General features: G+C 37.9%; 1 protein-coding gene across 3 annotated transcripts in view; it reads left to right on the plus strand.

The window, feature by feature from the left end:
- Window positions 1-26,370, plus strand: part of ACER3 (alkaline ceramidase 3) — a 171,831-nt gene that overhangs the window by 141,076 nt on the left and 4,385 nt on the right. For 2 of the 3 annotated variants that reach the window (XM_008020220.3, XM_073019564.1), the window contains 3 exons: window positions 15,443-15,544; window positions 17,040-17,144; window positions 25,972-26,017. In XM_008020220.3, coding sequence (XP_008018411.1) covers window positions 15,443-15,544; window positions 17,040-17,144; window positions 25,972-26,017 — 253 coding nt within the window. The remainder of the gene's footprint in view (window positions 1-15,442; window positions 15,545-17,039; window positions 17,145-25,971; window positions 26,018-26,370) is intronic. The other variant, XM_008020221.3, reaches the window with a different exon arrangement.

The raw sequence follows: 26,370 nt of genomic DNA on the forward strand, positions 1-26,370 counted from the left end.
TTCCTCTCAGCAGGACAATGCTAAAGCATTGCTTTAGCAGTGTTCCACAGCTTTTTGTATGTTGTATTTCATTTTTATTCAGTTCAATGTAGTTTTTAAAATTTCTCTTGAGACTTCCTCTTTGACCCATGGATTATTTAGGCTATGTTGTTTCACATTCAAGTGTTTGGAGATTTTCCTGTTGTCATTCTTGATTTCTTGTTTGATTTCATTGTGGTCAGAGAACATACTCCACATGATTTCATTTTTCTTAAATTTATTGAGGTTTGTATTATGGATCAGGTTATACCAAGGATATTTACACCAAGGATATCTTGGCATATGTTCCATATTTGTTTGAAAAGAATATGTATTCTGCTATTGTTTCATAAAATCTTCTACATATGTCAATTAGATCCTGTTGGTTGATGGTTGTGTCAGTGTTCCCCATGACTACCCTCAGGTCTGATGATTCACTAGGATTCACAGAACTCAGAAAGCTGTTACACTCGTGGTTAAGGTTTGTTACCTAAAGGTCAAACTGATAGAGCATGGCCCAAGACCCCAGGCAAATAAAAATAGGTGTTTCCTATAAAGCATGTTAGTTGCATAAACTATCTGGCATGGCCCAAAGTGTCAAGTATACAAAGACACTCTTATTGGGCAGGATTTTCTAAGGTCTCAGAAGTTATCTCCCAGAAGCCAGTCAAGAGCCAGTCCTTTCTTTGAAATGTGCAGTGTTTGTGCTCCAAGCCCAACGAGTTAGCTATTTAATGCTCAGTGGTGTTTTTTAGTTCTTCTATATCGTTGTTGATTCTCTAGTTGTTCTATCAGTTGATGACAGAAAAATATTGAAGTCTCCAAACATGATTTTGGATTTGACTATTTCTCCTTCATCAGTTTTTGCTTCACACATTTTGCAGGTCTATTGTTTGATGCACAGACATTTAGAATTGCTATATCTTCTGGTGGATTGGCTTTTTTGTCATTACGTAATGTTCCTCTGTGACTCTGGTAATTTTCTTTGCGCTGAAGTCTAATTTATCTGTTTAATATATCCATATTAGCATAGCATTCTTTTGATTAATGTTTGTGTGGCATATCTTTTTTCATCCTTTTAGTTTCAACCTTATCATATTGTTATATTTGAAATGCATTTCCTTTAGACATTATATAGTTGAATTAGTTGAGTCATGTTTTTAATCCACTCTTCCAATTTCTTTTAATTGGTGTATTTAGATCATTTATATTAATGTAATTATTAATATATTAGAACTTAACTGCCATTTTATTTTTTGTTTTCTATTTGTTCTCTCTGGTTTTTTGCTTTTGTATGCTTTTTCCTGCCTATGAGTTACTTAAACTTTTTCTTTATAATTCCATGTTAGTGTGTCTATAGTGCTTATGTTTATCTTTGTATTGCTTTTTTAGTGGCTGCTCTCAGTGTTACTTTATATATACATACCCTATCAGAGTCTAATGTTAATCAGCATTTTACCAGTTCCAGTGAAGTACAGAAAACTTACCTCCCTTTCATGTGTCTGTATTCATTTCCTAGCGCCACCATGAAAAAATACCACATAGGTGGCTTTAAACAACTAAAATTTATCGTATCACAGTTCTAGAGGCTAGAAGTCCCAGATGAAAATGTCTCAGGGCCATGCTCCCTCTGAGACCAGTTGGGAAACTTCTCTTCCTAGCTTCTAGTAGTTTGATAGCAAGCTTTGGCATTCCTTGACTTAGAGCTGCATCACTCCAGTCTTTGCCTTTGTCACATGGCATTCTTCCCATGTCTCTGTGTCTTCAGATAGCTATCTTCTTATAAGGACACCAGTCATATTGGAGTAGGGCCCACCCTACTCTAATATAAACCCATCTTAAATAATTATATCTGCAAGGATTTTATTTTCAAATTAGGTAACATTCTAAAGTACTAGAGTTATGATGTCAACATACCTTTTTTAGAGGTGAAAAATTCAACTCATAAGAATGCCTTTAGCCTGACCCACTTAAAATATAATTGGTATATAATATATATGTATATTTTATATATTTATATTTATATATATATATATATATATTTTTTTTTTTTTTTTTTTTTTTTTTTTGAGCCAGAGTTTCACTCTTGTTGCCCAGGCTGGAGTGCAGTGGCGCGATCTTGGCTCACTGCAACCTCCATCTCCCGGGTTCAAGCAATTCTCCTGCCTCAGCCTCCCAAGTAGCTGGGATTACAGTGCCTGCCACCATGCCTGGCTAATTTTTATATTTTTAGTAGAGACAAGGTTTCACCATGTTGGCCAGGCTGGTCTCAAACTCCTGACCTCAGGTGAGCCACCGCGCCCGGCTGTCTTTAATATTTTGTCTCCATGCATTTAGGACCATATCAGACAGTGTTATGATTTTTGCCTTAATCATAATACATAGTTTAGAAAACTCGAGAAGGAAAATGTGTTGTGTCCTCCCACATTTATATTCATTTCCATTGCTCTTTCTTCCTTCCTGATGTTCCATGATCCCTTTTTTCATCATTTCCTTTCTGTTTAGAGAACTTCCTTTAGCCATTTTTTAGGGTAGGTCTCCTGGAAATATAGTCTCTTAAGTTTCCTTCACCTAAGAATATCTTGATATTTATTTTGTTCCTAAAAGATGTATTTACTATATATAAAATTCTAGGTTGACAATTATTTTCTTTCAGAACTTGAAAAATGTCATGCCACTTCCTCTGCCTTTCATATTTTTTTAACGTAAAATTCTTTATCATTTGAATTGTTTTCCCCCATAGGTAAGATGTTGTCTGTCTCTCACTACTTCAAGATTTTCCTGTGTCTTTAGTTTTCAGAAGTTTGGCTATAGTTTGTCTTAATGTGAATTTCTTTGGGTTTAACATGTTTGAGCAGGGCTCATGCCTGTAATCCCAGGTACTTAGGAGGCTGAGGTGGGAGGATTGCCACTGCTTTGTCTGAGAGGGGAAATATTGCTTTATTATTTCTCACCATCTGGTTTCCACTGACACCCAAGTGGTGTGGCTATGGTATTTCTGGCCAGTGGTGAAAATTCTGACTCTCCAGTAGGTCTCTGACACTACCCCAGCAGGGAGGGAAAACAGTGTCTCATCATTGCCACAGGAAGATAGATATCCAAGCTCCTCACATGGTCTCTAAGGGAATGAGGAACTAATTACTGTGGGTGGGGATGAGAGTCCCAAGCCCTCACTACTTGGCCTTCTTAACCTGGCATGAGGTTGAAGCACCTTCTAATACCCTGAGGAGGATGGAAGTCTAGGCTCCCCATTCAGCCTTTGTGGCATGAGTGGGGAATCTATTGCATGGCAGGGTGACTATAATGTATTATATATTTCAAAATAGCTGAGATAGCAAATTTCAAATTTCTCACCACAAAAAGATAAGTGATGGGTGTGTTAATTAGCTTGATTTAATCATTCCACATTGTATACATATGTCAAAACATCATATTACACTCCACAAATGTATATAATTATGCTTTATCAATTTAAAATAATATTAATTTTTTAAAAAGAAAACACATGGAACTCACCACTGTATCATTTCTCAGGTCCCAAAGTCTCTAGTTAATCTGCTTTTTCTCAGCACCTTTCAGGGTCTTCTTATGTCTGTCTTATATATAATGCCCAGCATTTTTAGTTTTACTTAGTGGAATGAATATGAAAAAGTATATCCACTTCATCTTCCCAGGAGCCCAAGTCCCAGTTTATTCTGTTTTTAATTTAGGTCCCTTAGGCAAATATAAAGAAGCATAAAATACAGTCCTTGACTTAAATCAAGTCTGATAGACAGGGTACCAATACTTTTAGAAATACAAATGACAGACCTTTAAAAAGCACTTAACAGTGGCAATCCTATGAAATAAAAGCAACTTTCTTCCATCTGTCTTGCACAGCTTCTTTCCTGTATGTCCATTTGTTGATCATTTCATTTAGCACTGGTCATTGTTTCCTTATCTGTCTGCTCAACTAGACTGTGAGCTTCTTAAAGTCTTAGTAATCTTGGTAATCCCTGGATCCCAGGATAGTGCTTATCCATAAATGTTTTTTAAAATCAAATTGAAACTCTTAAAACTTTTGTTACTTTTAATTTGTCTGATGAAACATCTGAAAATTCCTCCTGTAACAAAACACCTAGAAATTCTAGATATAATATAACAAACATCCGTTAAATGCCCAGATGAGTTCAAAACAACATAAAATTCCAGGCTGGACGTGATAACTAATGCCTATAATTCCAGCACTTAGAGAGGCCAAGGCAGGAAGATGACTTGAGCCCAGGAGTTTAATACCAGGCTGGGCAATAATAGGGAGACCTAGTCTATACAAAAAAAAAATTTAAAAATTAGTCAGGTGTGGTGATGCATGCCTATAGTCCTAGCTATTTGGGAGGCTGAGATGGGAGAATCACTTGAACCCAGGACATTGAGGCTGCACTGAGCCATGATTGTACCACTGCACGCCAGCCTGAGCAACAGAGAAAGACTCTGTCTCAAGATAATAACAATCCAAAGCATCTGTATTAGGCCATTACTGCATTGCTATAAAGAAATACTAGAGACTAGGTAACTTATAAAGAAAAGAAGTTTAATTGGCTGACAGTTCCTTAGGCTTTACAGAAAGCATGTTGTGGCATCTGGTTGGCTTCTGGGGAGGCTTCAGGAAGCTTACAATCATGGCAGAAGGCAAAGGGGAGCAGACATGCCACATGGCAAAAGCAGGAACAAGAGAGAGTAGGGGAGGTGCCGTACACTTTAAACAATCATATCTCTTGAGAACTCACTCACTACCACAAGAACAGAACTAAGCCATGAAAGAGCGCCCCCATGACTCAAACACCTCCCACCAGGCCCCCACCAGGAATTACATCTCAACATGAGGTCTGGAGGGGGCATCAGATCCAAAGAAGGAGCTGCAAACTACAGTGACAAATGAGTACTTAGATCATGGTCAACTGGCCAGGCACAGTGGCTCACACATGTAATCCTAATACTTTGGGAGACTACAGTGGGAGGACTGCTTGAGCCCAGGCATTCAAGACCAGCCTGGCAAAGAAGTAAGAACCCACTTCTACAAAAAAAAATTAATAAATTAGGTAGGTGTGGTGGCACATACCTTTAGTCCCAGCTACTCAGCAGGCTGAGGCAGGAGGATTGATTGAGCCCAGGGAGTCAAGGCTGCAGTGAGTCATTATCACACCACTGCACTCCAGCCTGGGCAACAGAGTGAGACCCTGTCACAAAAAAGAGAGAGAGAACGAGATTGTGGTAAACTTCAAGGCATTTGAAGATACCACAAAACCAGAGCCTTAGGTTTGAATAGCCACAAAACAGAAGGCAGTTTTTGGTATGTTTCAGACTGGCAATTGGAACTATTTATTTCCTCATCACCATACACACACACATACAAATAAAGCCAGGACCATTAAAGAGGTATATTGTCAGTGAAGGGCTGGGCTAGAAAAAATTTGCTCTCTAAAAGAAAGAATTGACAAGGCAACTTGTCTTTCAGCCTCAGTTTTAGGTAGGAAAAATGACTCCTCCCCTAAGAATTTGTAAAGAAATGTATTCTTAATGGAGACCCCTCTGGATTTCTGTAGATGGAGATCAAACGTGTACAAAATAATTCTAAAACCATGGGAAGGAATAAGCCACCATAAACAAAAGTCAGGAAAAACAAATAACCTCCCTCAAATCAGATGCTGAAATACAAAGTAACAATTTAGAAAATATTTAATAAAATAAAAGAGAAATCGAAAATGAGACCAAGGCACAGGAGATTATCAAAAATGAAAATCAAGATATGAAAGAGAATCAAAGAACTTCTGACCTTAAAAATAAAATCGGCCAGGCGCGGTGGCTCACGCCTTTAATCCCAACACTTTGGGAGGCCAAGGCAGGCAGATCACTTGAGGTCAGGAGTTCGAGACCAGCCTGGCCAACATGGTGAAACCCCGTCTGTACTAAAATTGCAAATATTAGCCAGGCGTGGTGGTGGGTGCCTGTAATCCCAGCTACTTGGGAGGCTGAGGCAGGAGAATCACTTGAGCCCAGGAGGTGGAGGTTGCAGTAAGCCAAGATCGCACCACTGCACTCTAGCCTGGGCAATAGAATAAGACTCCGTCTCAAAAAAAGAAAAAAGAAAAGAAAAACAAAATAAAATCATCTAAATAAAAAAATGGATAAGTAAAAAATATACTAACACAGCTGAAGTTAGAATTAGTGAACTGGAAGATAACCTAAAGAAATAAGCCTGATAACTTCACAGAGAAATAACATTTAATTGCATTTCCAAAATGAGACAATAGCAAAAATGGGGAAAGAAGAGGTATTCAAAGAGATAACAGATGAGAATTCTCTAGAACTGACAAAGGACATGACTCCTTGGCTTCAAAAACAAGAAATTCCAAGCAAGACAAATAAATGAAAATCTTTCTCAGGTGTGGCAGATGTGATAGATTAGCATGGTTCCAGCCTCCTCCTAGTGTGCCTTCCAGTACTACAGATGCTAAAAGGTTAAAAGCTTTATTTCCCATATTTCCTTTGCAGGTAAGATTCCAAGTAACACTCAGGTTCTGCCAATCACATGTATTAACCTGAGGCTTGAATTCAGAACCAGTTAAGTGAGGGAAGAGAAGTGGTAGTATGTAAAGAAGTGGTAGTATCCATTTACTGGTGTGGATCTAGGGTATGCATCATGACTGGTGCAAACAGGTCTGATGGCAGCTTCCTGATCTGTGAATTATACTAAGGTAGTTTGATGCTGGGTGCAGAAGTTGGTCCAGAGGCTTCCCAATTCTCTAGCTTCCTAATTGTGACAAAGAAAAAAGTTCCTTTGGCAAGATTTTTCTGTGGTAGTGTTCATCAGTCATTCCTGAAAAGCCTATGACTTGCTCATTCAGCATTTCTGTTGAAATTCAAAGTATTAAATTCTTTTCGGCTTACCATCTAGTTGTTACTAGTCTCTACAATTGAATCTTCATTGATACCTGTAGAAAAAGCATACTGAAGATGCTGAAATCCAAAGACAAAGATCTTAAAAGCATTCAAATATTTAAAAAAAAAAAAAAAACACATATTACCAACAGAGGAATAACTGTTGGTCTGCAGACTTACCAACAGCAATCATGGAAGCCAAAACACATATGGACTGTTATCTTTAAAGTACTGAGAGAATTAACCATCAGCTTAGAATTCTATACCCAAATATCTTTCAAGAACAAGGGTAAGATAAAGACAATTTGAAACAAACAAAAATGGAGAGATTTTGCCAATACACCTCACTAAAATATTCTTTAAGAGATATTCTTGAGGCAGAAGAGCTGAGATGCAAGAAAGAACAATAAAGGAGAGAAAATGATAAACCAGTGGGAATATTTGAACAAAATATTGTGACTGCTTAAAATAATGTGTCATTTGAAAAAATAAAAATATACAAAGTGGAACAAATGGACAAAATAACATGTATAATGGAAGAGGATACTCGAAGTTACATAGTTTCTACGTCAAGAAACTTGTTATTTGGGAAGAGAATACATTCAGTGATTAGTTTTCATGTTTACATATGCATTTTTGGTAACCACTAAAAATGGTAATTGACTTTACAATATCTTTCAGAAACATGGAGGAGTAAATAAGATTCTAAAAACTGGATCCAAAAGGAAGTTAGACTAGAACTTTTAATAATCAACAAAAAGTTAAGGCATCATTTAAAACAAATGCATTCACTAGATTAGTAATAAGATTCAATTTACCAGAAAGAAATGGCAAATTCTAAACTTTTATGGAAATTTTTAAGCAAAAATTGACAGAATTTACAAAGATAAATAGACAATGCTCCATCATGCTGAAATACTTTAACACACTAACTCAGACAAAAATATATATATAAATATGGATATAGATAAAATTTGAGTAACACAATAAGAAAATGATCTTGTACTCTTAATATTTAAAATATGTAAACCTTTCTCAAGCATGCATAGAATAATTATTAATTCTACTCGATACTAGCTTTAGAGCAAGGTTCGACAAACTTTAAAGCAGTAGTCCCCAACCATTTTGGCATCAGGGACCAGTTTCATTATAGACAATTCTTCCATGGATTGGGGTGGAGGGATGGTTTCGGGATGATTCAAGAGCATTATATTTATTGTGTACTTTATTTCTGTTATTATTACATTGTAATATGTAATGAAATAATTCTACAATTCAACATAATGTAGAATCAGTGGGAGTCCTGAGCTTGTTTTCCTGCAACTAGACCGTCCCATCTGAGGGTGATGGGAGATAGTGACATTCATCATCAGGCATTAGATTCCCGTAAGGAATGCACAACCTAGATCCCTTGCATGTGCAGTTCATGATAAGGTTCATGCTCCTATGAGAATCTAATGTCACCATTGATCTGACAGGAGGCAGAGCGCAGGCAATAATGCTCATTCCCCCCATTCACCTTTCTGTGCAGCCTGGTTCTTAACAGGCCACAGACCAATATTGGTCCATGGCCCGGGGGTTGGGGACCCCTGCTTTAAAGAATTGATATCATTGGCCAGACACGGTGGCTCACCCCTATATATAATCCCAGCACTTTGGGAGGCTGAGGATCACTTGAGGTCAGGAGTTTGAGACCAGCCTGGCCAACATGGTGAAACCCCATCTCTACTAAAAATACAAAAATTAGCCAGACATGGTGGTGGGTGCCTGTAATCCCAGCTACTCAGGAGACTGAGGCAGGAGAATCACTTGAACCCGGGAGGCAGAGGTTATAGTGAGCTGAGATCACACCACTGCACTCCAACCTGGGCGGCAGAACAAGACTCAGTCTCAAAAAAAAAAAGAAAAAGAAAAAAAAAAAAAACTGGTATCATGCACAGGTGTTCTCTGACTACAGTGTAATTAATTTAAGCAAAACAAACAATTAGTCAAAATGGCCCACATTTTTGGAAACCTAAAACCACATGTCTAAATACTCATGAGTAAAAAAGGAAATCATAATGGAAATTTTAAAATACTTAGAATGGAATCATAATGAAAATTCTACAAATCTAAGTAGGATATAGGTAAAATGGATTTTTGAGGGAAATGTATAACATTAGATGTCTACCTTAGAAATAGGCTGAAAAATAATGAACTAAGCATTCAGTTTCAAGAATTAGAAAACAAAGCTCGCTTTGGCAGCACATATACTAAAATTGGAACAATACAGAGATTAGCATCACCCCTTTAAAAAAAATGTTTTTTAAGAATTAGAAAACAGATCAATAGAGTATACTGGAAGATAAATGAAGAATGGAAATAAAGGGCAGAAATTAATGAAAGATAAAACAGAAACACAATACTGAAAATCACTAGGTATCTAATTTTGCTCCCTTCTGAAACTCCACTAAAACTACAACAAAGGAATTTACTTGAAAGATAAGCCCGCAAGGAGGAGACTCAATAAAATGTTAGAAGCTGGAACATAGATAGACTACTACTAACTGCCTTAACAGGCCCAAGAAAGACAAATTCTGAGCCAGGAACCTTCAGTTTACATCACAGAATTTTCTCAAGTATTGGGCATTAGCAGTAACAGGAGGTTTGGAAAAGGAGATAGAAGAGAGATCTAAAATGAGAATTGGTTAAAAGCAGATCCCCTCATCCATTTCATAGCAATGAGTAATTACAGAAGTCTGAAGATTTATTCTCTGGAAAGGGTAAACAATGTGTCTACACTAAATTTTGCCAGGCACAATTGAGCATATGAATAGCATACTGAAATCAGGGAAACTGGGTGAGGTTATACTTTCTGAATGCTGACTGCAAAGAACTCTAGGCAAAAAAAATGAGAGTCTTCTTTTAGGGAATATGGTCGACCTAAAAGACCTAAAAATACTGATATTGGGGGTTCCCTCAACAACTGTCCCAGCAAAATAGCCCTACAGTGACGGTTACTAGTCCAAAGACCTCAACCACATGCTTAGGGCTTTTATGATCACCTTTTTAGTCTCCCTTTTTAGATTATTAAAAATGAGACGACAGTGTCACACATGATGAATGAATCCAATATGAAAGATGGAGGCCAAAACAAATAATAAGGGAAGGAGGAACCAACTTATGCAGAAGTAATAAAGCTTCAAAAACAATAAATATTAATTCATTAATATTCCTAGCAATATACCATGCCTATGAATCAAAAATAGGATGGTATTTTTTTAAATGAACATTCAGAGAATTTAAAAAATCTTAAAAATTAAAAATATGAGCCAAGTGTAATCCCAACACTTTGGGAGGCAAAGGTGGGAGGATCATTTGAGGCCAGGAGTTTGAGACCAGCAGGCAACATTGTGAGACCCTGTCTCTACCAGAAATAATAATAATAATAACTAGTTTGGCATGGCGGCACGCTCTTGAGGTCCTAATTACTCGAGAGGCTGAGGCGGGAGGATTACTTGAGCCCTGGAGTTTGATGTTACAGTGAGCTATGATCGCACTACTGCACTCTAGCCTGGGCAACAAAGCAAGACTTTCTGTCTAATTTTTTAAAAAAATTAAAAAATATATAAAATGAAAAGCTGAAGTGTTTAAAAGATACAGGTAAAGAAGACACTCTGAGTATAGGACAAAAAAAGAGAAAGAAATGGCAGATAGAATAGATTCAATAGAAATATTACTGAATAATGTTGAGCCAGAATAGAAGAACCAACATCAAAAAGGAGACAGAGGCAGAGAACAGAGAAAATGGAAGAGAAGCAATTACCAAAATAATTCAAGAAAACATTATATAATTGATAGGCATGAGTTATTAGACTGAAAGAGCTCACTGGATACCCAGCACAATGGATAGAAATAGACCTATGGCAGTTTCAGAGTTCCAGAACAAGGAAGGATTCCAGAAAGTATATAAGTTGAGAGGCAGGAATATATACAAAGGATCAGGAATCAGAATGGCTTTGGGCTTGCCAAAGCAACATTGGAACTAGGAGACCAATGCCTTCAAATTTCTAAAGGAAAATTATTTCTAAGCTAGAATTCTACAGGCAGCCAAACTATCAGTAAAATACAGAGAAAAATATATTTTCATACATTCCAAGATCTCAAAAAAACTTACATCCCATTAAATACTGCTCAAGAACCTACTGAAAGATGTGCTTCACCAAAATGAGAGTACTACAAAAAGGAGGAGTGCATGGGATACAAGACAGGAGATCCAAGGAAAGAGAGAGGTGAAGGCAGTTCCTAAGGTGCAGGTGATGGAAAGGGATTTCTCAGATGACAGCTGTATGCTAGACAGGCAGGCAGTCCAAAATAAAGCAGTGTGATAGAGAAGAATACAGAGAGACATATATTGAGTGCCTTCTGTATTCTACACTCTTGCACCTGATACTATATGGGTAGTAAGTCCCCTTAGCCTTTCATGGACCATGTACTGATGTTCTTGCTCTCCCCTTCCCGCCCTGCTACCTGGATAACTAAAGACATTCATTTTACCCCACAGAAGAGTTTTGCTTTGAATTGCCCCTGAGAGCTGAAGATTGGCCATGGTAAGTAAGTTTAGAAGCAGAAAACAGATAGCACCCTACCCTCACTGATCATATTCCTGTCATATTTCAGTACCTGGCCCACACTGCCAGAAGCCTTCACTGTGTTGAGGCTTATGTTTCTTAGGACTCATTCTTGCCTTCCCCAAATGGGGGCTATGATAAACTCTGAAAAATTGAAGCCAGACTGTGACTCTTTTAAGCTCATCTTCTCTTGAGAACCTTCATCAAACAGTGGTAATAATGCCTTTTCCATACATTGCCAGGTTTGTGCTTTCCTGATCGTTTTTAAACTAATTACCTTTTACATTCACTTATATGCCAATACACAGTTAAGTAAAACAAAATTGAAAAATGTATTATTGCCATTCACCATATTTAAAAAATAAAGGACAAAGGCAGACCAGTCTTTAGAAAATTAAAATTAAAAATTAAAAGGAAAATTACATACCAAGATTTAGACTAAAGCATTCTGTAAAATTCAACACCTATTTATGTTCAAAAACAAAACAAAACCCTTTACAAACTAGTAATAGAAGGGAACTTTCTTAACCTATAATTCTATAGCATATAAAACACCTAGTCATGACATGTATTTTTTTAATCCCTTTAAAAATCAAGAATAAAACTAGGATATATATTATAATTACTTCTATTCAACATTATACTGGTGGAAATCCTACCCAACATTTTACTTGCAAATGACATGATCATGTATAGAAAATATCACAGGACATGTACAAAAATAGCTGTTAGAGGGCCGGGCGCAGTGGCTCACGCCTGTAATCCCAGCACTTTAGGAGGCTGAGGTGGGCGGATCACGAGGTCAAGAGATCGAGACCATCCTGGCCAACATGGTGAAACCCCGTCTCTACTAAAACTACAAAAATTAGCTGGGCGTGGTGGCACACGCCTGTAGTCCCAGCTACTTGGGAGGCTGAGGCAGGAGAATCGCCTGAACCTGGGAGGTGGAGGTTGTAGTGAGCCAAGATTGAGCCACTGCACTCCAGCCTGGTGACAGAGCAAGACTCCATCTCAAAAAAAAAAAAAAAAAAAAAAGCTGTTAGAAGCAATAAGTGAAATTTAGCAGAGGCACAAGATTCTAGTCAGTGATTCAAAATCATATTTCTCTGTTCTAGCAGTGAACTATTAACAAAATTTTGTAAAGTATTATTTACAATAACATCAAAATACATTAAATGTTTAAGGATTAAATTTAACAAAATATGCAAGAGCTGTACATTGAAAACTACACAGTACAGTTTTTTTGTTGAGAGAAATTGAAGAGCTAGACAAATAGTCAGATACACCATTTAATGGATCAGAAAAATTAATATTGTTAAGATGCCAGTTCTCCAATCCTGATTTGTAGGTTCTGCAGGCTTTTTGGTAAAAATGGAGAAACTGATTCTGACATTAACATGAGTATGCAAAAGATTGTGAATAGCCAAAACAGTTTTTGAAAAGGAACAAAGTTAGAGGACTTGCATGACTTGACTTACTCTGTGCTGCTACTAAGACAATGTTGTATTGGTGGTAATAATGAAATATAAATCAATAGAACATCCAAAAATAGACCCACACACCCATACTGACCTGATTTTCAAAAATATGTCAAGGTAATTCAGTGGAGAAAAGATAATATCTTTTCAACAAATTTTGCTGGGACAAATGAATATACTTAGGACAAAGAAAATGAACTTCAACCTCACACCAATATAAAAATTTAATACAAGTGAATTCTATTTCCAAATGTAAATTATATCTCTAAATGTAAAAACTAAGATTATAGAACTTCTAAAAGAAAATATAGGAGGTATTTTTGGTTTGGCAAAGATTTATTAATAAAAAGCACAAACTATAGACAAAAAATTGACAAACTGAACTTCATCAAAATTTCAAACTTTTGTTCTTCAGAATATAGTATTCAGAAAATAAAAGGCAAGCCACAGACTTGGAGAAACTACTTGCAAAATATACATCCAACAAAGGACCTACATGTAAAATAAAGAAAGAATTCTTACAACTGAATAATAAGAAGGCAAACAACAATGTATCAAAGAAGATGTATGGATAGTAAATAACTACATGAAAGATGTTCAAAAACATTAGTCATTAGGGAAATGCAAATTAAAACCACAATGAGATACCACTACACACCTACTAAAACAGCTAAAGTGAAAAAGACTGACTTCAAACCAAGTGCTCATGAAGATGTGGAACATCTGGAACACTTATACATGCCTGGTGGGAATGTAAAATGGTACAGCCACTTAGGAAAACAGTGTAGCAGTTATCTTGAAAAATTAAATATTCACCTGCCATACAATCCAGCCATTCTTCTCCTAGCTATTTACCCAAGAAAAATGAAAACATATGTCTATATAAAGTGTTATTTGTGAATGTTCATAGCTGCTTTATTTGTAATAGTCAAAAACTGGAAACCCGCATTTGGACAGAGAAACAAATTGTGCTGTGACCATACAATGGAGTACCTACTCAGCAGTAAAAGGAAATGAAGTATTGATAACATAATAACATAGATGAATCTCAAAGAATTATGTCAGATGAAAGAAGCTATACAATCAGGGGTATATATGGTATGATTCCATTTATATAGCATTCTAAAAATCGCACTGGGAGGCCGAGACGGGCGGATCACGAGGTCAGGAAATCGAGACCATCCTGGCTAACACGGTGAAACCCCGTCTCTACTAAAAAAATACAAAAAACTAGCCAGGCGAAGTGGCGGGCGCCTGTAGTCCCAGCTACTTGGGAGGCTGAGGTGGGAGAATGGCATAAACCCGGGAGGCGGAGCTTGCAGTGAGCTGAGATCCGGCCACTGCACTCCAGCCCTGGCAACAGAGCAAGACTCCGTCTCAAAAAAAAAAAAAAAAATGCAAATTGAACTTTTGGAGGTGGTGGATATCTTGATTGTGGTGGTGGTTTCATGGGTATATACAGATGTACTGATCAGAGAGACACTTTAAATATATTTAATAGTTTTAATGTAAGTCAGTTATACCTCACTGAAGCTATAAAACATAGGTAAGCTGATACTATTTTCAGTACCTCACCAAGCTTCAATTTCCTCATCAGTGAAGTAAAAATAATACCCGCCTCACAGGGATTATTTGAACATTTTGTGTATGGTATGTGTGTGCATGCACACCCGTCCACAATACCCCCATATCACTCTCTCCTTATCAGGCCTTATTTTTCTTCAAAGCAATTATAATTATGTATTTGATTGTTTACCTCCCCCAGCTATACTGTAAATTCTTTGAGAACAAAAACTTTACCTATTGATCATTACCTTCCCAAATGCTTAGAACAATGTCTGGTACACAGCACTCCATATATATTATTAAGTGATTTAATGAATGAATGTGTGTGTGTGTGTGTGTGTGTGTAACTACATTGCCTTACATGGAGTATATGACTCAACCTACATTGATAGCTAATCCACTATCCCCCTGCCTCTTCCATGGGACCAAAAAAGTTATCAGGTACTTTCAGATTACCTTCCCAATACATTTATTAAAGTCTTCGTGGCTTATTTCTCGGCACCTTTTAATGGCTACATATAGTAGGCAAATTATTAGAAAATTTGATAAGTCTGCTTTTACTATCAACAAAAACTTTTCCTTCTAATGAAAGTGATGTCTTCTTGCCAGGCAAGGTAGCACATGTCTATATTCCCAGCTGTTTGGGAGACTGAGATGGGAGGATCCCCTTGAGCACAGGAATTTGAGGCTGGAATGTACAATGATCACACCTGTGAATAACCACTGCACTCCAGCCTGGGCAACATAGTGAGATCCCAGCCCTTATAAAAAGGAAGAAAGTGATGGCTTCAATTTCTGATCATGACATGACTTGAGAAAATTTTATTTTGCTTTTCTTTTTCCCCCCCACAGGGTTTATCCATGGCTTAGAGGACTGGGTTATACATCATTGGGTATATTTTTATTGGGATTTTTATTTTGGAATATAGATAACATATTTTGTGATTCACTGAGGTAAGATATATTTTCATTTCTTCAGAAATATTTTTGGAAAGATTTTATTAAGTAGAGAATTTTATAAACATATAGAAATAATAGTGCCCTGAAATGAATTTTTACTATTGTTGACATTTAAAAGATATGTACAGTATAATAAAGTTAGATTATTGGAATGCCTGTTTAAATTACCTAAAATTTTGGACCTGAGACTTTTTCATAACCTCTGTAGGGTTCAGGTTTTGTGTGTGTGGGCATCACAGAACTATATAGTTAATCAAATGTTGACTATTCCTTTGAAACCTGCCTGATCTGCTTCAGTGAATAAAGAAGACTGATTTGTAATAAGCATATGAAAAATATGTATATACATATACACTTTCATATGCTTAATGTTATTTTCTAAAAAAGCAAGTGTTTTTTTACCATCTTTTCAGTAATCATATATTGCCAGGAGTTTGAATCTTAGACTTAGGTGTCTCTGGATTCTAGTCTCTCATTAAGACACTGTCTTTCTGGCCTCTTTTCCATGAAATGAGCATCCTGAATAGGTTAAACAGGTGCGTCATTCCAACTCCAAATCCTGTGAACTAACAATTTTGCATAAACAGAACAGAGGAAGGTACTAAACAGTACTACAGGAAGGCAATCAACAAAATTCAGACTGTGAGAAATCTACAGAATGAATGACTTGGTCTCTTCAACAGATAAATTGCAGAGGCACAGCCAGGCGTGGTGGCTCATTCCTGTAATCTCAGCACTTTGGGAGGCTGAGGGAGTGGATCACTTGAGGTCAGGAGTTCAAGACCAGCCTGGCCAACATGGTGAAACCCTGTCTCTACTAAAAATATAAAAATTAGCTGGGCTTGGTGACGTGTGCCTGTAATCCCAGCTACTTGGGAGGCTGAGGCAGGAGACTCCAGCTTGGGCGACAGAGCGAGACTCCATCTCAAAAAAAAAAAAAAAAAAAAATTGCAAAGGCAGGAAAAAAGAGAGAGGAGGAACATATAGATTAAGAGACTTAGATATATCAACCAGATACAATGTGTTGGCCTTTTTTGGATTCTGATTCAAACAAACCAACTATTTAAAAAAATAAAGTATGAGAAATTTGGAACTTCGATGATCAGTAACTGAAACTTTTATATTAAGGGAGTATTATTTTTAGGTGTGAAAATGTGGTTGTGTTTTAGGGAGGTTTTCATATTTGAGAAATGCATACTAAAATATTTAGAAATAAAATGATATAATATCTGGGATTTGCTTCAAAAAGATATAAGAGAGAAAAGTGTCTAAGGGTTTAGATGACACGAATTGACCATAAATTATCATTGTTGAATACTGTTCCTCAGAATGTACTTTGGATAACAATGTGGCAGACTACAGGAAGCTTAAGGCAATTAAATAACTGCTGTTTTGAGAATGATATTTCAAAATGCTCTAAGACTATCAGCGTTAGTTGCTAAATATTTTAAAAATTTAACATGGTGATTTTCTCCCTCTCTCCACACAGGAACTTTCGAAAGAAGGTACCACCTATCATAGGTATTACCACACAATTTCATGCATGGTGGCATATTTTAACTGGCCTTGGTTCCTATCTTCACATCCTTTTCAGGTAGGAAATAGAGACTTTTTTAGCTTTGTACTAGAGTTTTTTTTTTTCTTTATTGTTTAAATAGGATGATGTAAATACTTTTTAAACACTAGAAAATTCACAAACATGAAAATTAAATAGTATACTCTTGGACAAACATTGGATCAAAGAAGAAATCAAAAAATTAGAAAATACCTTGAGACAAATGAAAACAAAAATACAACATACCAAAACTTATGGAATGCAGCGAAAGCAGTACTAAGAGAAGTTTATAGAAATTAATGCCACATTTAAAAGGAAGAGAGATCTCAATGAAACTTTACACCTCAAAGAACTAGGAAAAGAAGAACAAATTAAGCCCAAATTTGGCAGAAGGAAAGAAATAACATGGAGCAGAAATAAACAAAATAGAAAAATTAAAAAAAATCTATGAAACTAAGAGTTGGGGTACTGAAAGATCACCAGAATTGACAAATCTTAGCTAGACTAACAAAAAAAAAAGAGACAGAAGACTCAAATAAATAAAATCAGAAATAAAAGAGACATTACAGTGCTGCCACAGAGATAAGAAGAATCACACAATTATATGCCAACAAATTGGATGACTTAGAAGAAATGGACAATATCCTAGAAACGTAGAACCTACCAAGACTGAGTTGTGAAGAAATAGAACAGACCTCTGACTAGGTCAAAACATTCATAAAAGTAAGCAAGCAAGACACAAACAAATGAAAAGACATCCTGTGTTCATGGATTAAAAGACAAAGTTGTTAAAATATTCATACTACCCAAAGCCATCTACAGATCCAATGTAATCTCATTTAGAATTCCAAAGACATTTTTTACAGAAATAGAAAAAATAATTCTTTTTTTTTTAAATTTATTTATTATTATTATACTTTAAGTTGTAGGGTACATGTGCATAACGTGCAGGTTTGTTACATATGTATACTTGTGCCATGTTGGTGTGCTGCACCCAACAACTCGTCATTTACATCAGGTATAACTCCTAATGCAATCCCTCCCCGCTCCCCCCTCCCCATGATAGGCCCCGGTGTGTGATGTTCCCCTTCCCGAGTCCAAGTGATCTCATTGTTCAGTTCCCACCTATGAGTGAGAACATGCGGTGTTTGGTTTTCTGTTCTTGTGATAGTTTGCTAAGAATGATGGTTTCCAGCTGCATCCATGTCCCTACAAAGGACACAAACTCATCCTTTTTTATGGCTGCATAGTATTCCATGGTGTATATGTGCCACATTTTCTTAATCCAATCTGTCACTGATGGACATTTGGGTTGATTCCAAGTCTTTGCTATTGTGAATAGTGCTGCGATAAACATACGTGTGCATGTGTCTTTATAGCAACATAATTTATAATTCTTTGGGTATATACCCAGTAATGGGATGGCTGGGTCATATGGTACATCTAGTTCTAGGTCCTTGAGGAATCGCCATACTGTTTTCCATAATGGTTGAACTAGTTTACAATCCCACCAACAGTGTAAAAGTGTTCCTATTTCTCCACATCCTCTCCAGCACCTGTTGTTTCCTGACTTTTTAATGATCGCCATTCTAACTGGTGTGAGATGGTATCTCATTGTGGTTTTGATTTGCATTTCTCTGATGGCCAGTGATGATGAGCATTTTTTCATGTGTCTGTTGGCTGTATGAATGTCTTCTTTTGAGAAATGTCTGTTCATATCCTTTGCCCACTTTTTGATGGGGTTGTTTGTTTTTTTCTTGTAAATTTGTTTGAGTTCTTTGTAGGTTCTGGATATTAGCCCTTTGTCAGATGAGTAGATTGCAAAAATTTTCTCCCATTCTGTAGGTTGCCTGTTCACTCTGATGGTAGTTTCTTTTGCCGTGCAGAAGCTCTTTAGTTTAATGAGATCCCATTTGTCAATTTTTGCTTTTGCTGCTGTTGCTTTTAGTGTTTTAGACATGAAGTCTTTGCCCATGCCTATGTCCTGAATGGTACTACCTAGGTTTTCCTCTAGGATTTTTATGGTATTAGGTCTAACATTTAAGTCTCTAATCCATCTTGCATTAATTTTCGTATAAGGAGTAAGGAAAGGATCCAGTTTCAGCTTTCTACTTATGGCTAGCCAATTATCCCAGCACCATTTATTAAATAGGGAATCCTTTCCCCTTTTCTTGTTTCTCTCAGGTTTGTCAAAGATCAGATGGCTGTAGATGTGTGGTATTATTTCTGAGGACTCTGTTCTGTTCCATTGGTCTATATCTCTGTTTTGGTACCAGTACCATGCTGTTTTGGTTACTGTAGCCTTGTAGTATAGTTTGAAGTCAGGTAGCGTGATGCCTCCAGCTTTGTTCTTTTGACTTAGGATTGTCTTGGAGATGCGGGCTCTTTTTTGGTTCCATATGAACTTTAAAGCAGTTTTTCCCAATTCTGTGAAGAAGCTCATTGGTAGCTTGATGGGAATGGCATTGAATCTATAAATAACCTTGGGCAGTATGGCCATTTTCACGATATTGATTCTTCCTATCCATGAGCATGGTATGTTCTTCCATTTGTTTGTGTCCTCTTTGATTTCACTGAGCAGTGGTTTGTAGTTCTCCTTGAAGAGGTCCTTTACATCCCTTGTAAGTTGGATTCCTAGGTATTTTATTCTCTTTGAAGCAATTGTGAATGGAAGTTCATTCCTGATTTGGCTCTCTGTTTGTCTGTTACTGGTGTATAAGAATGCTTGTGATTTTTGCACATTAATTTTGTATCCTGAGACTTTGCTGAAGTTGCTTATCAGCTTAAGGAGATTTTGGGCTGAGACAATGGGGTTTTCTAAATAAACAATCATGTCATCTGCAAACAGGGACAGTTTGACTTCTTCTTTTCCTAACTGAATCCCCTTGATTTCTTTCTCTTGCCTGATTGCCCTAGCCAGAACTTCCAACACTATGTTGAATAGGAGTGGTGAGAGAGGGCACCCCTGTCTTGTGCCAGTTTTCAAAGGGAATTTTTCCAGTTTTTGCCCATTCAGTATGATATTGGCTGTGGGTTTGTCATAAATAGCTCTTATTATTTTGAGGTACGTTCCATCAATACCGAATTTATTGAGCGTTTTTAGCATGAAGGGCTGTTGAATTTTGTCAAAAGCCTTTTCTGCATCTATTGAGATAATCATGTGGTTCTTGTCTTTGGTTCTGTTTATATGCTGGATTATGTTTATTGATTTGCAAATGTTGAACCAGCCTTGCATCCCAGGGATGAAGCCCACTTGATCATTGTGGATAAGCTTTTTGATGTGTTGCTGAATCCGGTTTGCCAGTATTTTATTGAGGATTTTTGCATCGATGTTCATCAGGGATATTGGTCTAAAATTCTCTTTTTTTGTTGTGTCTCTGCCGGGCTTTGGTATCAGGATGATGTTGGCCTCATAAAATGAGTTAGGGAGGATTCCCTCTTTTTCTATTGATTGGAATAGTTTCAGAAGGAATGGTACCAACTCCTCCTTGTACCTCTGGTAGAATTCAGCTGTGAATCCATCTGGTCCTGGACTTTTTTTGGTTGGTAGGCTATTAATTATTGCCTCAATTTCAGAGCCTGCTATTGGTCTATTCAGGGATTCAACTTCTTCCTGGTTTAGTCTTGGAAGAGTGTAAGTGTCCAGGAAATTATCCATTTCTTCTAGATTTTCCAGTTTATTTGCGTAGAGGTGTTTATAGTATTCTCTGATGGTAGTTTGTATTTCTGTGGGGTCGGTGGTGATATCCCCTTTATCATTTTTAATTGCGTCGATTTGATTCTTCTCTCTTTTCTTCTTTATTAGTCTTGCTAGTGGTCTGTCAATTTTGTTGATCTTTTCAAAAAACCAACTCCTGGATTCATTGATTTTTTGGAGGGTTTTTTGTGTCTCTATCTCCTTCAGTTCTGCTCTGATCTTAGTTATTTCTTGCCTTCTGCTAGCTTTCGAATGTGTTTGCTCTTGCTTCTCTAGTTCTTTTAATTGCGATGTTAGAGTGTCAATTTTAGATCTTTCCTGCTTTCTCTTGTGGGCATTTAGTGCTATAAATTTCCCTCTACACACTGCTTTAAATGTGTCCCAGAGATTCTGGTATGTTGTATCTTTGTTCTCATTGGTTTCAAAGAACATCTTTATTTCTGCCTTCATTTCGTTATGTACCCAGTAGTCATTCAGGAGCAGGTTGTTCAGTTTCCATGTAGTTGAGCGGTTTTGATTGAGTTTCTTAGTCCTGAGTTCTAGTTTGACTGCACTGTGGTCTGAGAGACAGTTTGTTATAATTTCTGTTCTTGTACATTTGCTGAGGAGTGCTTTACTTCCAATTATGTGGTCAATTTTGGAGTAAGTACGATGTGGTGCTGAGAAGAATGTATATTCTGTTGATTTGGGGTGGAGAGTTCTATAGATGTCTATTAGGTCTGCTTGCTGCAGAGATGAGTTCAATTCCTGGATATCCTTGTTAACTTTCTGTCTCGTTGATCTGTCTAATGTTGACAGTGGAGTGTTGAAGTCTCCCATGATTATTGTATGGGAGTCTAAGTCTCTTTGTAAGTCTCTAAGGACTTGCTTTATGAATCTGGGTGCTCCTGTATTGGGTGCATATATATTTAGGATAGTTAGCTCTTCCTGTTGAATTGATCCCTTTACCATTATGTAATGGCCTTCTTTGTCTCTTTTGATCTTTGATGGTTTAAAGTCTGTTTTATCAGAGACTAGGATTGCAACCCCCGCTTTTTTTTGTTCTCCATTTGCTTGGTAAATCTTCCTCCATCCCTTTATTTTGAGCCTATGTATGTCTCTGCGTGTGAGATGGGTCTCCTGAATACAGCAGACTGATGGATCTTGACTCTTTATCCAGTTTGCCAGTCTGTGTCTTTTAATTGGACCATTTAGTCCATTTACATTTAAGGTTAATATTGTTATGTGTGAACTTGATCCTGCCATTATGAGATTAACTGGTTATTTTGCTCGTTAGTTGATGAAGTTTCTTCCTAGCCTTGATGGTCTTTACATTTTGGCATGTTTTTGCAATGGCTGGTACCGGTTGTTCCTTTCCATGTTTAGTGCTTCCTTCAGGGTCTCTTGTAAGGCAGGCCTAGTGGTGACAAAATCTCTAAGCATTTGCTTATCTGTAAAGGATTTTATTTCTCCTTCACTTATGAAACTTAGTTTGGCTGGATATAAAATTCTGGGTTTAAAATTCTTTTCTTTAAGAATGTTGAATATTGGCCCCCACTCTCTTCTGGCTTGAAGAGTTTCTGCCGAGAGATCTGCTGTTAATCTGATGGGCTTCCCTTTGTGGGTAACCCGACCTTTCTCTCTGGCTGCCCTTAAGATTTTTTCCTTCATTTCAACTTTGGTGAATCTGGCAATTATGTGTCTTGGAGTTGCTCTTCTCGAGGAGTATCTTTGTGGCGTTCTCTGTATTTCCTGGATTTGAATGTTGGCCTGCCCTACTAGGTTGGGGAAGTTCTCCTGGATGATATCCTGAAGAGTGTTTTCCAACTTGGTTCCATTTTCCCCCTCACTTTCAGGCACCCCAATCAGACGTAGATTTGGTCTTTTTACATAATCTCATACTTCTTGCAGGCTTTGTTCATTTCTTTTTCTTCTTTTTTCTTTTGGTTTCTCTTCTCGTTTCATTTCATTCATTTGATCCTCAATCGCTGACATTCTTTCTTCCAGTTGATCGAGTCGGTTACTGAAGCTTGTGCATTTGTCACGTATTTCTCGTGTCATGGTTTTCGTCTCTTTCATTTCGTTTATGACCTTCTCTGCATTAATTACTCTAGCCATCAATTCTTCCACTTTTTTTCAAGATTTTTAGTTTCTTTGCGCTGGGTACGTAATTCCTCCTTTAGCTCTGAGAAATTTGATGGACTGAAGCCTTCTTCTCTCATCTTGTCGAAGTCATTCTCCGTCCAGCTTTGATTCGTTGCTGGTGATGAGCTGCGCTCCTTTGCCGGGGGAGATGCGCTCTTATTTTTTGAATTTCCAGCTTTTCTGCCCTGCTTTTTCCCCATCTTTGTGGTTTTATCTGCCTCTGGTCTTTGATGATGGTGATGTACTGATGGGGTTTTGGTGTAGGTGTCCTTCCTGTTTGATAGTTTTCCTTCTAACAGTCAGGACCCTCAGCTGTAGGTCTTTTGGAGATTGCTTGAGGTCCACTCCAGACCCTGTTTGCCTGGGTATCAGCAGCAGAGGCTGCAGAAGATAGAATATTTCTGAACAGCGAGTGTACCTGTCTGATTCTTGCTTTGGAAGCTTCCTCTCAGGGGTGTACTCCACCCTGTGAGGTGTGGGGTGTCAGACTGCCCCTAGTGGGGGATGTCTCCCAGTTAGGCTACTCCGGGGTCAGGGACCCACTTGAGCAGGGAGTCTGTCCCTTCTCAGATCTCAACCTCCGTGTTGGGAGATCCACTGCTCTCTTCAAAGCTGTCAGACAGAGTCGTTTGCGTCTGCAGAGCTTTCTGCTGCATTTGTTATTGTTATTGTTTACTGTGCCCTGTCCCCAGAGGTGGAGTCTACAGAGACAGTTTGAGCTCCACCCAGTTTGAGCTTCCCAGCAGCTTTGTTTACCTACTTAAGCCTCAGCAATGGCGGGCGCCCCTCCCCCAGCCTCGCTGCTGCCTTGCCGGTAGATCACAGACTGCTGTGCTAGCAATGAGGGAGGCTCCGTGGGTGTGGGACCCTCCCGGCCAGGTGTGGGATATGATCTCCTGGTGTGCCTGTTTGCTTAAAGCGCAGTATTGGGGTGGGAGTTACCCGATTTTCCAGGTGTTGTGTGTCTCAGTTCCCCTGGCTAGGAAAAGGGATTCCCTTCCCCCTTGCGCTTCCCAGGTGAGGCAATGCCTCGCCCTGCTTGAGCTCTCGCTGGTCGGGCTGCAGCAGCTGACCAGCACCGATCCTCCAGCACTCCCCAGTGAGATGAACCCAGTACCTCAGTTGAAAATGCAGAAATCACCGGTCTTCTGTGTCGCTCGCGCTGGGAGTTGGAGACTGGAGCTGTTCCTATTCGGCCATCTTGCTCCGCCCCCTAGAAAAAATAATTCTAACATTCATATGGAACCACAAAAGTCCACAGGTAGCCAGATCAATCTTGAAAAAGAGCAGACATGAAACATCACACTTCTTGATTTCAAAATAAACAAAACATGCATAACTTTTTTGTTGTTGTACTTTTCAGGTATTGTATTTTTTACAAGTTGAAAGTTTGTGGCAGCCCTGCATTAAGCAAGTTTATAGGTGACATTTTTCCAGCAGCATGTGCTCACTTCATGTTTCTGTCTTATTTCTGAAATACTGACAATATTTCAAATTTTATTATTATTATAATAATATCTGTTATGGTGATCTGTGATCAGTGATCTCTTTCTTTTTTTTTTTTTTTTTTTTTTTTTTGGAGACAGAGTCTCCCCCAAGCTAGAGTGCAGTGGCACGATGTTGGCTCACTGCAACCTCTGTCTCCTGGGTTCAAGTGATTCTCCTGCCTCAGCCTCCCAAGTAGCTGGGATTACAGGCATGCGCCACCACGCCTGGCTAATTTTTGTGCTTTTAGTAGAGATAGGCTTTCACCATGTTGGTCAGGCTGGTCTCAAACTCCTGACCTCAAGTGATAATCCCACCTTGGCCTCCCAAAATGCTGGGATTACAAGTGTGAGCCACTGTGCCTGGCCTGTGATTAGTGATCTTTGATGTTACTATTGTAATTGTTTTGAGGCACCACAAACCATGCACATATAAGACACTGAACTTAATAAATGTTGTATGTTTTGACTGCTCCACCAATTGACCACTCCCCAGTCTCTTTCCTTCTCCAGTCTCCCTATTCCCTAAGAGAAAATAAAGTTTAAAATAGGCCAATTAATAACCCTACAGTGGCCTCTAAGTGTTCAAGTGAAAGGAAGAGTTACACATCTCTCACTTTAAATCAAAAGCTAGAAATGATTAAGCTTAGTGAGGAACGTATGTTGAAAGCTGATAGGCCAAAAGGTAGGCATCTTGTGCCAAAGAGTTACCCAAGTTGTGAACGCAAAGGAAAAGTTTTTGAAGGAAATTAAAAGTGCTACTCCAGAGAACACATGAATAATGAGAAAGTGACACAGCCTTATTTCTGATGTGTAGAAATTTCTAGTAGTCTGGATAAAAGATCAGACCAACCACAACACTGCCTTAAGCCAAGGCCTAATCCAGATCAAGGCCCCAACTCACTTCAATTCTGTGAAGGCTGAGAGAAGTAAGGAAGCTGCAGAAGAAAAGTTTGAAGCTAGCAGAGATTGGTTCATGAGGCTTAAGGAAAGAAGCCATCTCCGTAACATAAAAGTGCAAGGTGAAGCTGCAGCAAGTTATCCAGAAGATCTAGCTAAGATTATTGATGAAAGTGGTTACACTAAACAACAGACTTTTAATGTAGATGAAACAGCCTTCTATTGGAAGAAGATACTATCTAGGATTTTCATAACTAGAGAGGAGAAATCAATGCCTGCCTTCAAAGCTTCAAAGGACATGTTGTGACTCTCTTGTTTGGAGCTAATGTAGCTGATGACCTTAAGTTGAAGTCAGTGCTCATTTTCTATTTTGAAAGTCCTATGGCCCTTAAGAATTATGCTAAATGTACTCTGCTTGTGCTGTATAAAATGGAACATCAAAGCCTAGATTACAGCACATCCATTTACAGCATGGTTTACTGAGTATTTTGAGTAGGTGCTCAAAAAAAACCAGTTGCTGAACAAATGAAGCATATACTCATGTCTTTTTTTTTTCTTGCTTTGTACATGCAGAAGCACTATGGTTAAGTTTGTCAGTACACCAGTTTGTATGAATTTAAAACGAATCTGAAAAGCTTTCCCCCTCCCACTTTTCTTTCAGTTTGTATACAAGAACACTTTACCTGAGATATAGGCCAAAAGTGAAGGTAAGTCCACTTCTTAGGTCCTGTGTGTGTGTTGGGGGTTTGGTAGTGGGAGTATAGGATGGAGGTGGAAGAAGAAAGGGGAGTTTGCAAAGGTAGTGGAACAAACACAGGCTTTGGAACCAAAGGCATTGAATCTTTCATTTACTACTGCATGTTCTTGGACAAATCTCTTTAAGCCTTAGTTTCTTCAACAATAAAATTGAGCTGCTAATAACTACATTGCAGAGTTGTTTTAAAGATCAGAGATAATTTATATGCCCAGCTCCATGTTTGACAGTCAAAGCTTAATAAATTTAAATGAACTCAATAAAAATACTCTGATATCTGGTCCAAGACTAGAAGGAATAAACTGT

The sequence above is a fragment of the Chlorocebus sabaeus genome, chromosome 1 (genome assembly GCF_047675955.1).
Source record: "Chlorocebus sabaeus isolate Y175 chromosome 1, mChlSab1.0.hap1, whole genome shotgun sequence".
NCBI classification, from domain to species: Eukaryota; Metazoa; Chordata; class Mammalia; order Primates; family Cercopithecidae; genus Chlorocebus; species Chlorocebus sabaeus.